Source organism: Heliangelus exortis, chromosome 1 (assembly GCF_036169615.1).
Source record: "Heliangelus exortis chromosome 1, bHelExo1.hap1, whole genome shotgun sequence".
Taxonomy (NCBI): Eukaryota; Metazoa; Chordata; class Aves; order Apodiformes; family Trochilidae; genus Heliangelus; species Heliangelus exortis.
Window position 1 is genome coordinate 150,219,033 of NC_092422.1, and position 12,354 is coordinate 150,231,386.

A 12,354-nucleotide genomic window follows, 5' to 3' on the forward strand; every position below is an offset into this window, starting at 1 on the left:
TGTTCACTGTTAAGAATTTACTTTGTAAATACTGCATTCTTGCCAGAGAGACCTCCAAGAACTGATACAGCCTCTTTGCCCATAAAAATCACTGGATATCAGTGTATAGTTACACATGCCACTAAAAAAAGAAGCAACAGCTATCTGTGAGAAAAGACAAATTCTACTTTGGGGAGTCAAATGGAGGTGAAGGAGACCGGTTCAAAAAGCCAGATGATGAATTCTCTCATTTATTAGGTGACAGGCAGTAGTGCAAACTTACCTCCCAGTTTCCTCCCAGTCTGCTTCAAGCTAAGAATGGAAGGGAGATCCTTCAAGTGGATATGAGAGGTTGGCTATTGGAGTGGTTTCTCCATGTGTTTGCTACCAGGGCCACGAACCAGGATCTTGACCCATCGCATCCATAACCCTTTTGGAGTCCGTGGAGCCCTGCCCTGGGAACTCAGCCTGACTCTTTCTGCTGTGAGCTGCAGCAAAAGTTTTCCTCATCTGGAACTGTGTTTACAGAGATAAAACTGAACTGGCCTCACAGAAGCCATCATTACTGCCTCCCAGTAACCTATCAAAGCATGGGAGGACAGGCCACTGCTCTGTATTTTCATAACCCTGAATTAATTACTGCCTGGCATTCGTAATAGAAATAAAGTGCATATATGAGCTTCTAAGATGACACTGTTTTCATCATATGTTTAATTTTTCAAAGAACATAAAGGCGGATGCATCAAAATTCCAAGGAGCAATTTTTAATTAAAGCTTCTATCTTTTTTTTTTTTCTTCATCTTTCCTAGATATGCAAATGGACTGAGCTATTGAAGAAAAAGATAAAAGGAACCCCAAACGCTGCGTATGTATGGCCTTTATGACTGCCTCTACTTATTTTGTAGGAGACACTATTTTGACTGGAGGAAATCATTGTGCAGCTTGAGAAAACTCAAGGCTGCTTTGCAGTGCTACAGCCAGTGACTGGAAGGCAGCCTTGCCTGGTTTTGAGAGGTTTCACCTCACAGCATGGATGCTGCACCCAGATTTCATGCAGTGTTCTGCAAGAGGTGACATTCTTATACCCCCACTGTGCTCATGCTTTGGGTTACTTGGTTGGCCCAGGGATGGAGGAGAATAAAAGTGTGTTACAGCTGGTTCCCCTCTTCTTCCATTAAGCTACCTCTGATATAGCTTAATACCTACACTCTGTATGATTGTTTATCATTGATCTAATGTATCTTAAGTAGGGTAACATCTAATGTACCTTCTATATAGGAACAGCAGCTCATTGTCCTTGGAAAAGAGGCATAGCTGGCAGCAGGTGAAATGTTATCTCTGTCCCAATCACTGACATAAACCTCCCAGACTGTTTAGTGCAGGATTTCACCTGAGAACCTTGAGACCAAGATCCATGTGATTTAGCTGGCAGGTCAGAGTTTGGGTGATGGGTTTCAGTGAGTGAATTTAAAAACTCCATCACTGTAGCTTTTTTGATCAGCCTTGAAATAGTTAGCGAGGACATTCAGTTCTGTGCTTCAGTGTTGATGCTGCTTGACCTCTCAATTCCAGGCCAAGCAGCCAAATAAGTTCAAATAAACTGAACCAAAGGCTAAAGTGCTTATTCAGGCAAAATTCACTGTTTGTTTTCCTTAGATAAAGACTAAATAAAAACTGAATCAGGACTTCTGGAACTGGCTTCTGAAAAGCTAGAGGACAGCACTCCAGAGACAACTAACAGAAGATCAGTGTGTAAGAGTTCAGTACAGAGAGCACTATTTTTTAATTTTTATTGTTTTTTCTTATATATTATCTACAAGCACAAGCTTTCATATTTTTAATGTAAAAATGCATACAGATCATTATATATATAAAAATCAACTAGCCTTGTAGCAAACTGCCAGACGCAACTATCTCCAGGTTTTGGGACAACTTGTCTGGATCCAGGTGCAAACCCGGTAGCTGAACCTCCAGATATGAAGATTCGCAGAGTTCTAGGGAAGTCTTGGTTCCTGATCCAGGTCTTGCAGCATGGGCATAACTAACTCTTCATCAATTGAAGATAAATATTTAAAAACTTCATAAATGACAATCAACTTGTTGTAGGTAACAAGCATCCATTTCGCCTTTCCTCCCCCCCCCCACCCCTTTTTTTTTTTTATTATTTTTTTTTTTTTTAATTCATTGTCCTTCCCCTCCTCTCTCCACAGAAAGGATCAAGGGCACAGGAGAGGAATTTCATGTTAGTGTCATATATGTATTTAAATAGCAGGAATACAAGCAAAATTTAAATGGTTGATTTTGCTGCAGAAAAGCTACTGAATGTGGGTTCACATTGCATTTGGCCTTTTCACTGCTTGGGCACTTTTTTGGCTTCATTTTCAATGGTATAGAAATATGACACTTTTATAGCATAGCCAATAATATGTTGCAGCACTGTGAGCAACAATAAATGAGGTTGTATTTAATGCCTTCTAGTATGTATCAACAGATTATAATATACTATAACTGGTTTCACAGTTATTACACTGGCAAAAAAAAAAAGACCAATTAAGTAAAGAAATTTGTGTTTGTGTGGGAGGAAAGGTCACAAAGTAGCAGTCTCCTTTTTGACTGTTTATCATGTTCTGCAGTTTCCTAATTCGGTCTCTGCAAAGGAATGTTACTATTTTTATTAGAGGTTCTTTATGTAACAAGTTATGTTTGCACAGTGGAATATTTTCTTTCACCAGGATTTTATAACTTCTCCATATAGACATTATAAAAGAAGATAGAATTTGCTATGATTTTTGGAAAGTATTAGGGCCATAACTTAGCCTCTCCTTCCTCCAATACTCCTAATATGAGTATGATTACATTATATTCTCATGTAATTAATATATTACTTTTTTGTATTTTAAAAGCAGCTTTATTCTGAAACCCAAGAAAGGTTTTCAGAGGAAAGAACTGTTGAAGTTGTCTTAGAGAAGGATGAATCACTTGCTTATCATACCTACATAATGACTTTCCTCATCAGCTATGTTCCCATGGGATTGCAGGAAAGGATTTTGTTTACTTCAGATTTGTGCAACAGCACTGATTTGGAAGATGACAGAATGAATTAGTGAAATGCTCACTCTGGCTCCTAATGTTGTAACCCACATGTTTGTTCAGCTAATGACTACTGGTGTGTGAACAGGAATTAGCTCTTTCTTTTATACTCATAGTGATTCTGCATTACTAGTAGGACTAATATGGCTAAACCTCTCTTTTTTTTTTCTTTTTTTTTTTTTTTTTCTTTTTTTTGGGTTTTTTTATGTTTTGTTTTGTTTTGTTACAAAAGATAGAGATATGACCAATATTCTTGGCACAGCTGTGTCATTGAGATAGTGACATTCCCTGTTGAAGCAATCCCCTGCCCAGAAGCACGTGGTGAGGTTTCCATTGTAGTGTCTGCAGCTGAACAATGGCAACATAACCTGAATTAACCTGAATATGAAGACTAAAATACAGATATTGACTCCAGAAGATTTTCATTATCTAGAATGGTGGAATCAGGAAAAAATAAACAACAGTACAACATTTACATCTAAATATGATGGTCTTTGATGCTGGTTTGGTAAAAGACATGGATCAGAAAATGTTTTTTAAAAAAATAACTTTGGTAAAGCATCTTTAATTGACTCCTTTTGAAAAGTCCTGACTTGACACTTTTCTCTGTGCACAGGGATATATTGGCTTGATTCTCCATCCAGTTTCAGCTCCTGCATGGCTAACTATAAGTGTACAAAGAGCTATACAACTTGATACCCTCACTTTCTTACATTTGTGGCAATTTGCATTTGACAGCCTTTTGGTGCTACTTCCTCAAAGAGGTAAATAACCACATGAGGTACAATGCAGTGGAGAATATACTGTAAATAGTTGCTACAACAGGGCTGTTCCTCAAAGGAGAACACTGCTAATATTCCCGTTTGTCACCCCAACCTTTGGCTGTGGTTCTACATGATGCTAGTCTGAGTTGCACACTAAAGGGATGCAACACAACTGGTGGGAGAGGAGCACCATGTGAACAAAAGTATTCATCTTGGTTCATGCACCTCTTAACATGCAGTTAACAAGCCAAATAGACAGGAGGTGAAAAATAACAGCTGGCTTAAATGAGACACATGACGGAAGAGAAAAAACTTAGTAACTTTCATCCCAGGCACCCAAATCTGATAAAAACTACTTTCATTTGAATGTGCCAAATAGAGTCACAAAAAAACTGCTGGTTTAAACCACAGAGTGTTTTAAGCAACATCTGGAAGTTTAAACAGCTGCAAATTATGGTGTTTTGATATGGTAGAGGTCATTCACATCTGATTTATATTTGGGCTTACACTTTAAATAATTGCCTTCCCACGGATTTAGTTCTTCAGTATAAAATAGAATAAAAGGAGCTACTTGTATTGAATTAAGATCCCCAAAATGTAAACAAAGCTAAAAAATACACGACTAAATCTATAGTAATATAGTTATCTTTAAGTTTGATTTTCCAACACACACACTTCCATTTCCCCACGTACAGTACTGCACTTTAAAGGGGAAAACCTGAAATGCCACTGGGCTAGCTGATTATTTCTTGAGAAATTCTGCAGTTTCAAAGGATCTGGAAAAGCAGCTGAACTTCAGCTCTGTTGATGTGTCTTGCTAGTTAAATGCAAATCCATGAAAAAGACCTCTTGTGTATTTTTTGCATACCTTGCTTAGAACATCAGCGCTTGTAGATCTGACAAAAAGAACAAAGAAGGACAGTTTGGAGTTAAAGCACACAATGTAGAGCTGGTGAAAGGTGTCAGGCAAACTTCCTGGTACAGCAGCCTCGACGTGTATTCAGCCCTGAAGAACACTGTTTGTGATGGTTGATGACAGACCAAGGACTGAATCTTGCTCTCCAGTGGCTACTGAGCAGCTGGCTGGTTGGAAACAATGTTTAGGCACTACTGACTTGCAGAGGATTGGAGCCAGCCTTGTGCAAGCAGAAGATGCTCTGTCAATGCCAATCCCCACAGTCATCTAGTCCTTTGGAGTTTGGTTCCCCATCCCCCCCCTTTTAATTTTTTTTTTTTTTTTCATGTTAGCCAGAAGTGGTGTGGCTAAATGTATTTTGAAACAGGAAAACAGCCTGACCCTGTGTTACTCAAAAATAATGGTGTCCTTTATATATATATATTTTTAATAGCAAAGCTTTTACCATTTTTTATTAAATGTTCTCTGCCTGCCTTGTCCCTACTCCAAGCTAATCTGCTGAAAAATGCTTCTCTGCCTTACTACAGATCTTTTCTAGCTGCTGATTTTGGTAAGCATCTTATTAATAGCCTGCTTGACGTGGGTGGTGGAGCTCCGTCTCCGAGTCTTGCCCTGGACCATCTTTCGACGTCGTACCTCACGACAGAGCTCGTAGAAGGCCTCCATAATGTTGCCCTCTCCTGTGCAAGCAGAACACTCATAAAAAGCACACGCTAGTTCCGTGGCCAGTTTTTCACCTTCCTCTGTGCTGACCTGCCTGGAATGATCCAAGTCTGCTTTGTTCCCCACCAGAATAAGGGTGACGTTTTTGGGTTTTTTAACTTCATCCAGCAAGTTCTTAAGTGGCAGCACCTCCTCAAAGCTGCCTCTGTCCGTGATGTCATAAACCAGCACGAAGCCTTCACCCCATCGCACGTGTCCTTCTTTCTGAATAGCATCCTCCTGTTTCGAAAAGAAAGACACCAGCCTTAGGAATTTAATTTATAAAAAAGGCCCCAGCTCTTCAGATAGGTGTTAGTGCCTCAAAAAGCTATCTGCTCGTCTTTGGTTTTTTATCATGTGACATGGGACAACTGCTCTACCAAAGTGCCATGGGCTGGCTGTGGGCAGGCTGGTAGCAGGCAGTTGGAGGAAGGTCTCTGTTGCACAAAAAATACATAGGACTGTGCAGTGGGAGCAGCTGCCATGTCTTGAAAGGAAGGGGGACCTGGCTATGAGAAAACTTCTTCATTTTGGTGGGAATAATTGACTGAGGCCGTTGAGCCTCATCAGTTAAATGTCAGAATAGACTATGTGCATAGTCATAATGTGTTGTTGGGTTTGTTCTGAATCAAGGAATGAGAACAAAAGCATTTTAATCCCAGACTAAACCTTAACTTTGTTTCTTCTTCCAGTATTCGAAAACTCATAGAAGGGTAACTTGCAGAAGGGTCTGGATGCAGCACACTGAGCCTGGCACCTGGGTCTGGTGGTGGGAGAACTCTGTTCAGATGCCAATCTCTGTCAGCAGAAGTGGAGCAGAGTTGCCACCAACTGCACTGATGCCACCACCACACTTCCCCACTGTCTGTCTGAGCCAAGGTATTGGATAATAGCACATGAACCCACGCACCTGACCAGCTGTATCTAGTATCTCCATGGAAACCACTTCATCATCAATGGTAGCTTGGTGACGATATGTGGACTCTAAAATAAGAACACATTTTGTGAAAAGTATTAAAAGAAGGTAACTTTTTTTTTTTCTTTTTCATCTTCCTTACAGCAAGACCTGAGATGTGACATACACCTCCACTAAATTTTCTCAGTTGGAGCTCTTCCTGCCATTTTGGAGAACACACAGGTCCTCTCTACAGCAGTCACTCTTCTACCTCTACCCATATGGCACAACTCTTTCTTTCCCTTGTCTTACACCTGCAAAGGGCTGTGCCTGTGGACACTGCACTCTGTGCCTGACAAAAGTTCAGAGTTTCTTGCTGCAGCCTGTTCTCCATGTTTTCTCATAGGGAAAGCTGCTACCTATGAAACACAAATACCACTGCTCCAAAAGTATTCAGCTCAAATGCCTGTCACTACCTAGCTTGAAGTTTGACAAGATCAAAACCAGTCTGCTTGCAGATCAGGGAACCTAACCACTAAGCTCAGGCCTTGTGCTGTGATAGAATTACAGAACAGTTAGCTATTTTAGGAATGTCTCTCTAAAACATGCTGAAATCATCACATTCCCCTCTCCTAGCAAGGGCTCAAACAGTGATTTCTCCATATATATTTTATAAGGCTAACCAGTGGGCATTAAGCATTCACGCTATGCTACAGGAAGAAAAATAACCTATTTACAGTGTTCCAGGTTCTAGAACCAGGCATCTAATCAGAAAGTTAATGACAAAAAGGCTTCTTTTATCTTAATGAGCTGATAAGTCTTATATTTTATAGCATTTGGCCTAAAACTTGGAAAATTATCTGCGCTAACATTCAGATTTATTACTATTGCAGCTCACAGATGTCCTGTACCAAAAGGCAAATACATATGCTGGAAAGCTGGCCAGTGACTGAATACTTTGCTTTGTCAGAGACACAGTTCTTTTATTTGGTGCAAATCTCCCCAATAGGAATGAAAGATATCTTGAAGGAAACACATTTCTTGAATTAAAACCTTTGAAAAGGCTCATGCTTGGTGAAGGCCTTTTTCCTCACATACTGAAGAATGTCACCTTTTCAGAGGCACAAATGTTCCAATGATCTCAGTGCTGCAAACACTCTCTTCACAAACCAAAAATGTCATTTCCCTCCTGTGTCACCTTAATTGCTTTAAGTAGCACAGCTGCCTCTAATAGGGACAAATGGTCAATTTAAATCAGCAGATGGCAAGTAATCTTGCTCTAGGGTTTCAGGCAATGAAGGGTTTTTTTCAAGGCAGTAAATAACCTTTCTGCTGCATGTTGCACGGCTGTTGAAAGAGTTGGAGGTCCACCTTTGTGATCCTGAGGCTATCCCTACACAGCAGAGTAAGATATAGTGAAGTATCTCAGTACTATGTCTTATCTGTCCCTTCTCTACGTCCTCCTAGTTGCAGCAATTCCTCCAGGGGAATGTAGAAGAGGCTGGAGCTCTGGTTTGGCATAGAAGCTGCAATGATACACCTTTAGTAAGTTGCTTCAATGAGTAAATCGTGTTCAGTGGGCTCCTTGTGCAGCTCATCCAAGGTTATTTAGGAATTTATGCTTTGTTTCCTTGGGGGAGAGTGCCGTAAAGAAGAGATGGCTCTCTGAATGAATAATGTGATACGAGATCCTTACTTCTTTAGGCCTTGCAAAGCTTAAGTGCCTTCAACCAACGGCCCTGCTTGATAAGAGAATTAATTCCCATGACGTGAGAAAGTGCTTGTCCAACCATTTCCTCCTTAGGTGGCAAAGTGTGGTAGGCCAGATGGTTCCTCCCCATGAAATGGGACACTAAATCTCAAGGAATAAACTTGTGCTCATTGTGAAAAAAAGCCAGCATGATTCTTAAAAGCTACTTGAGTCCTTAAAATGGGACTTTAGTAGCACTTTATGTTGCAAGTTTGGCTGCTCATATTGGGATGGAATTTGATGCTGGACAAGCAGCACTGATTTGGGTAAGATTAGTGTAAATATATCTGAGTAAATGTGTTTCTGTTCCCATGCTTTGGGATGTGCGGTAGCTGGTTGAATTTTAATGAGGAGTATAAAACAGCTGGATGCTTAAAGCAATTTTTAGTGTAATCACAGGCATGATTCCTCCTTTGAGGGAACAGAAGAATTTGAAGAATGTGGTTGTCCTGTAAGTCTTAGGCTCTGAAGTTGTGATTTCCAGTCTCTTTGCATCGATCTCACGGTACTTCAAAAATGCATTGCCTGGCTTTGGGATTTGTTAATATCATTTTCCTTGTGGCACTTTGGTTTGAGAGACATGCTGCTCAAGAGAAATTAGATTATTTGAGAGACCTGCTGAATCCCTAACTGAAACAATCAACAGTGCAGGGCTCTGTGTCTCAGTAAGCACCCTTGACTCCTATTAGAGCTGATGAAGTAAAATAGGTGCTGAACATAGCTTGTCTGATCTTCCTCCTGGAGTAAATCACATCTCAAAAACACTTACAAGTCTAAAATTGGTCAAGTAAATCCAGGTTGTAAATGTGTTATGCTTGCATTGTCGTGGTCAAGTAGAAAGAGAAAAGTGTAGCATTGTACCAGATTTTGGGGTCCCACATGGTTATAAAGCTGTAATCCTCTAGCACTCTTCCTATGCAAACCATTTTGTTCTCACTGTCCTATTGTTGGAAAAATTTAAGTTTATTCCATAAACATTTGGAGCTGTCAAAAGGCCTGAGAAGCATGTTCAAAAGTGGTAGCAGTAATAGTCTGGTTGTTTTTAAGTCTATAATACTTTGCTGCAATAATTCATTATTAGAAACTGGATAATATTCAAATTATCACAGCTGCTGAATAACTATGGGAATAATCATTGGGGTGGGTAGAAACAAACTGAACTCCCCATGGGCTCTCTGTGTTGATAAGTCAGATGTCCCTATTTTTCTGAGCAATATGATTTTTAAAAATGCATAGGAAAAAAAACTACTCAACTTTTATATACATAAAATTTTGAATAATTTAAAGAGAATTTTGACTATCCATGGATTTGAGATTCTGTCACAGCTTGACCACATCACATTCTTTCACTAAGCTTATTGTGGCATATTTCTTAAAGCTTTGGCCTATAAGACTTAGATGGTCATTTATCAAACCTGTATGTCATTGATCTACCCCGATCAATGGAATGTATCTGTTTCAGAAGATAATATTTTTTTTTTTTTTTACAGAGAAACTGTTATCTGAGAAGTAATTGCTAGATCTTGGTTTATATTTCCAGTTATGTAAAAAGCTTTAGTGATGTAAAAAACTGTTTTCAGTACTTATTTATTTTGAACAGGCAATATGTATCAGAGGTATTTCTCAGCTCAGGAAGGAAATAATTTTTGCATCAGGAGGGTTTATTGCTTTTAGGAAAACATTTGTAGTAGAACTAGATAAATCAGCTGAGATGGAGAAATCACATAAACCATTTGACATGTAAATTGGAGGAACATCCTGGGCTCTTGTTTGTAAGTACAGAGGGACACACTGTTTCCATTCAGAATTTTAGTTCCTTTTTGACAAGAATTGTTAATAAAACAAGGGCATATAAAAGTGATTCAAGTAACTTGGGTCTCATGATGTCTTTCAACCAGTTGAATCTGAGAACTGCAAGAGAGCTACAAAAAGTGGTTTTGTGTAATAATTATAAATGAATTTCCAGACCAAAAAGCAACACGTAACATGCATCATCTTCTAAGTTGTGGTTGAAATCTAGTTTGATGGCAGTGCAGTAGTATGTTTAAAAAAATAAAAATTCCCATATTGTTTCTGGCTACATAATAATGGTGCCTGTGGGGTAGGGGTTTGCTTGCTTGCTCGCTTTTAAATTAACTCCATGTTTATAGACTGCAACTTTTGACATCCATCAGGATGGCACCTGTCTCTTTGAGAGTGGAAAACAGAGACTTTGACAGTGCATTAGGAAAAATTTTACCTCCATTTACCATTACATTTACCTCAATTTACCATTACTAACCTTGATGCTGTTTTATATATTCTCCAGAGCCTGTATTCAGCTCACCCTTGTGAAATCTGTTCCCTTCCTAATTTTCTTGCTGCTTCAGGAACTTTTAATCTTTTAGAAAGCCCTTCTAAGTTGAATGTACCTTCCTGACTCAGAAATTTTCTCCTGCCTTTTTCCCTCCCCTGCTCCAGCTCTGCTCAAACCTCAGCTGAATGTATTTATCTTGCTTGCATCCAGCTGTTACTTAATCCATGCATTATTTATCCTATAGGAGGGGTTTTATTCTGCAACCATCAGTGGTTTTGCACTAAGCAGAATACTAACCTTGAATATTCAGAACATATATCTAATGCAAAGGGGTGTATCCCCATGTCTGTATCATAATTGATATTCTAGGCCCCAAAATAAGCACAGTTGGGTTATTTATCAGTAATGTAATAGTTATATGCTATGTGTTGTTACTGCAATCATTGGTATCACATGCAAAAGAAGAAAAAGAAGTAAAAGAAAGTTACTGAAAAGAAACACTGACAGCTCTGATAATTGGACTTGGATGGTTCAATATTGTGTTTCTGTAAGAGTACCCTCAAGTCTAGAAATACAGAAGGAAATGTTCAAAGAGGTGTTACTGAACATGTGATGTGCTTTATATGTATGACTATCATACTAAATGAACATGCAAGTCAAGCTAAAAATTTAAATTAAAATGTGAAAGAAAATATTTGTTTGCAGCAATATTTAGTTCAAATCCAGGGACTCTTGCCTACTTCACATGCAGCCCAGCCTGCTGTTGTGAATGCTCCTTTTGGAACTTATATGGTGCTGTATAAGGGACTTTCCTTTCTAACTTAATTTTTGGATCTTTTGGCTGCCTTCCACAAGGCTACATTTGTTGTAATCAGAGCTATGACTGCTATACAGCTGGAATGCCCAAACTAGACAGATTAAAGCTGAGTATAAAAAAAAAAAAAATGTGGGAGGCACTGCAGGCAACAAGTGTGTCGTAGCTTTCAGATGAGCTGCTTTTAGTTGCCATTTTCAGCCCAAGGCAAAGCACTCAAATATTTCTGCCCTGTATAAATCCAGGTTGGAGCAAGGGTAGATAGCTGTTAATTCCCCTCAGGAAGCCCAGAGGAAAAGAGGCAGGGGATGCTCTGGGCAGTCAGCAGGCAAGTGCCTCTGCACAAGAAGAAGCTTCAGGTGCTGTGGGGACTCATGGGGGGACACAAAGGAAGTTCTGTGGAGCACAGGGACACATGCACAGAAGAAAACTACTGCAATAAGAAATACAGAGAACAAATTTGGAAGAAGTGAGGCTTTCTTAAGCTTGCTGCTGAGTGAGCAGTTTGGGTTTTATCCCGTTTTCCTATTTTTAATAAAGTGGTTAGGAAAATAGATGGTTAGCGCCTGCGTAGCCCCACTAGACTATGAAGTTCTCATCTTGATGTGAAAGGATCAGTTGCATCCCCAATTTTTGTGTTTTAAGTAGAACACATGGAAGATAAAAAAATAAGTCTAAAGAAAAGCATTTGTTTTCTTGTTGCATTGATGTTTTCATTAAATTACAATTTTGCCTCCAAATAGAACTCCTAGAATACAATATTCTTGAAGATAACTCTGAAAATAATGGGATGTCTACCTGTTGGCTCCATATCAACTTCTTTCCTGCTTGCAAAGGCTGAGTTTCTTTTTATGAGAAAGTGTTACTTTTCCTTTCCTACAGGTTCAGTCCTCATCCAGCTTTTACCATGAGAGGCAGAGAGAATGTGTACAGGTACATGGGAACCAGTTCCATTAAGGCACTCTAGAACAAAACCAGGATAGCAGGAGCAGTGCTAATTAGTAAGAAGTAACCTTCAAGACTTTAGCTGCTTGTTTTGTTTTATTTGTTTGCTTAGGTTTTGTTTTTTAAATTTTCTGAATTTACTTTCTCACCAACACTAAGCAGAGGCATTAGCTTCTGGTGGGCATTATAGCGATGACAATTTA

At 39.3% G+C, this 12,354-nt stretch overlaps 1 protein-coding gene and 1 long non-coding RNA gene across 6 annotated transcripts in view; one reads left to right on the forward strand and one right to left on the reverse strand.

Annotated features, from left to right (window-relative positions):
* The window catches only part of LOC139791141 (uncharacterized), a 47,540-nt gene that overhangs the window by 18,797 nt on the left and 16,389 nt on the right, over nucleotides 1–12,354 (forward strand). Inside the window, exons 4-7 of one of the 3 annotated variants that reach the window (XR_011723782.1) lie at nucleotides 789–844; nucleotides 3,686–3,833; nucleotides 6,260–6,410; nucleotides 6,512–7,891. This is a non-coding gene — a long non-coding RNA (uncharacterized lncRNA). Of the gene's footprint in view, nucleotides 1–788; nucleotides 845–3,685; nucleotides 3,834–6,259; nucleotides 6,411–6,511; nucleotides 7,892–12,354 lie in introns of those variants that run through there. The other 2 variants (XR_011723783.1, XR_011723781.1) reach the window with 2 other exon arrangements.
* Nucleotides 1,756–12,354, reverse strand: part of RERG (RAS like estrogen regulated growth inhibitor) — a 103,849-nt gene continuing 93,250 nt past the window's right edge. For all 3 annotated transcript variants that reach the window (XM_071732990.1, XM_071732989.1, XM_071732991.1), the window contains exons 4-5: nucleotides 6,362–6,435; nucleotides 1,756–5,691 (exon numbers count right to left, since the gene is read on the reverse strand). In XM_071732990.1, coding sequence (XP_071589091.1) covers nucleotides 5,284–5,691; nucleotides 6,362–6,435 — 482 coding nt within the window. In that variant the 3' untranslated portion in view covers nucleotides 1,756–5,283. The remainder of the gene's footprint in view (nucleotides 5,692–6,361; nucleotides 6,436–12,354) is intronic.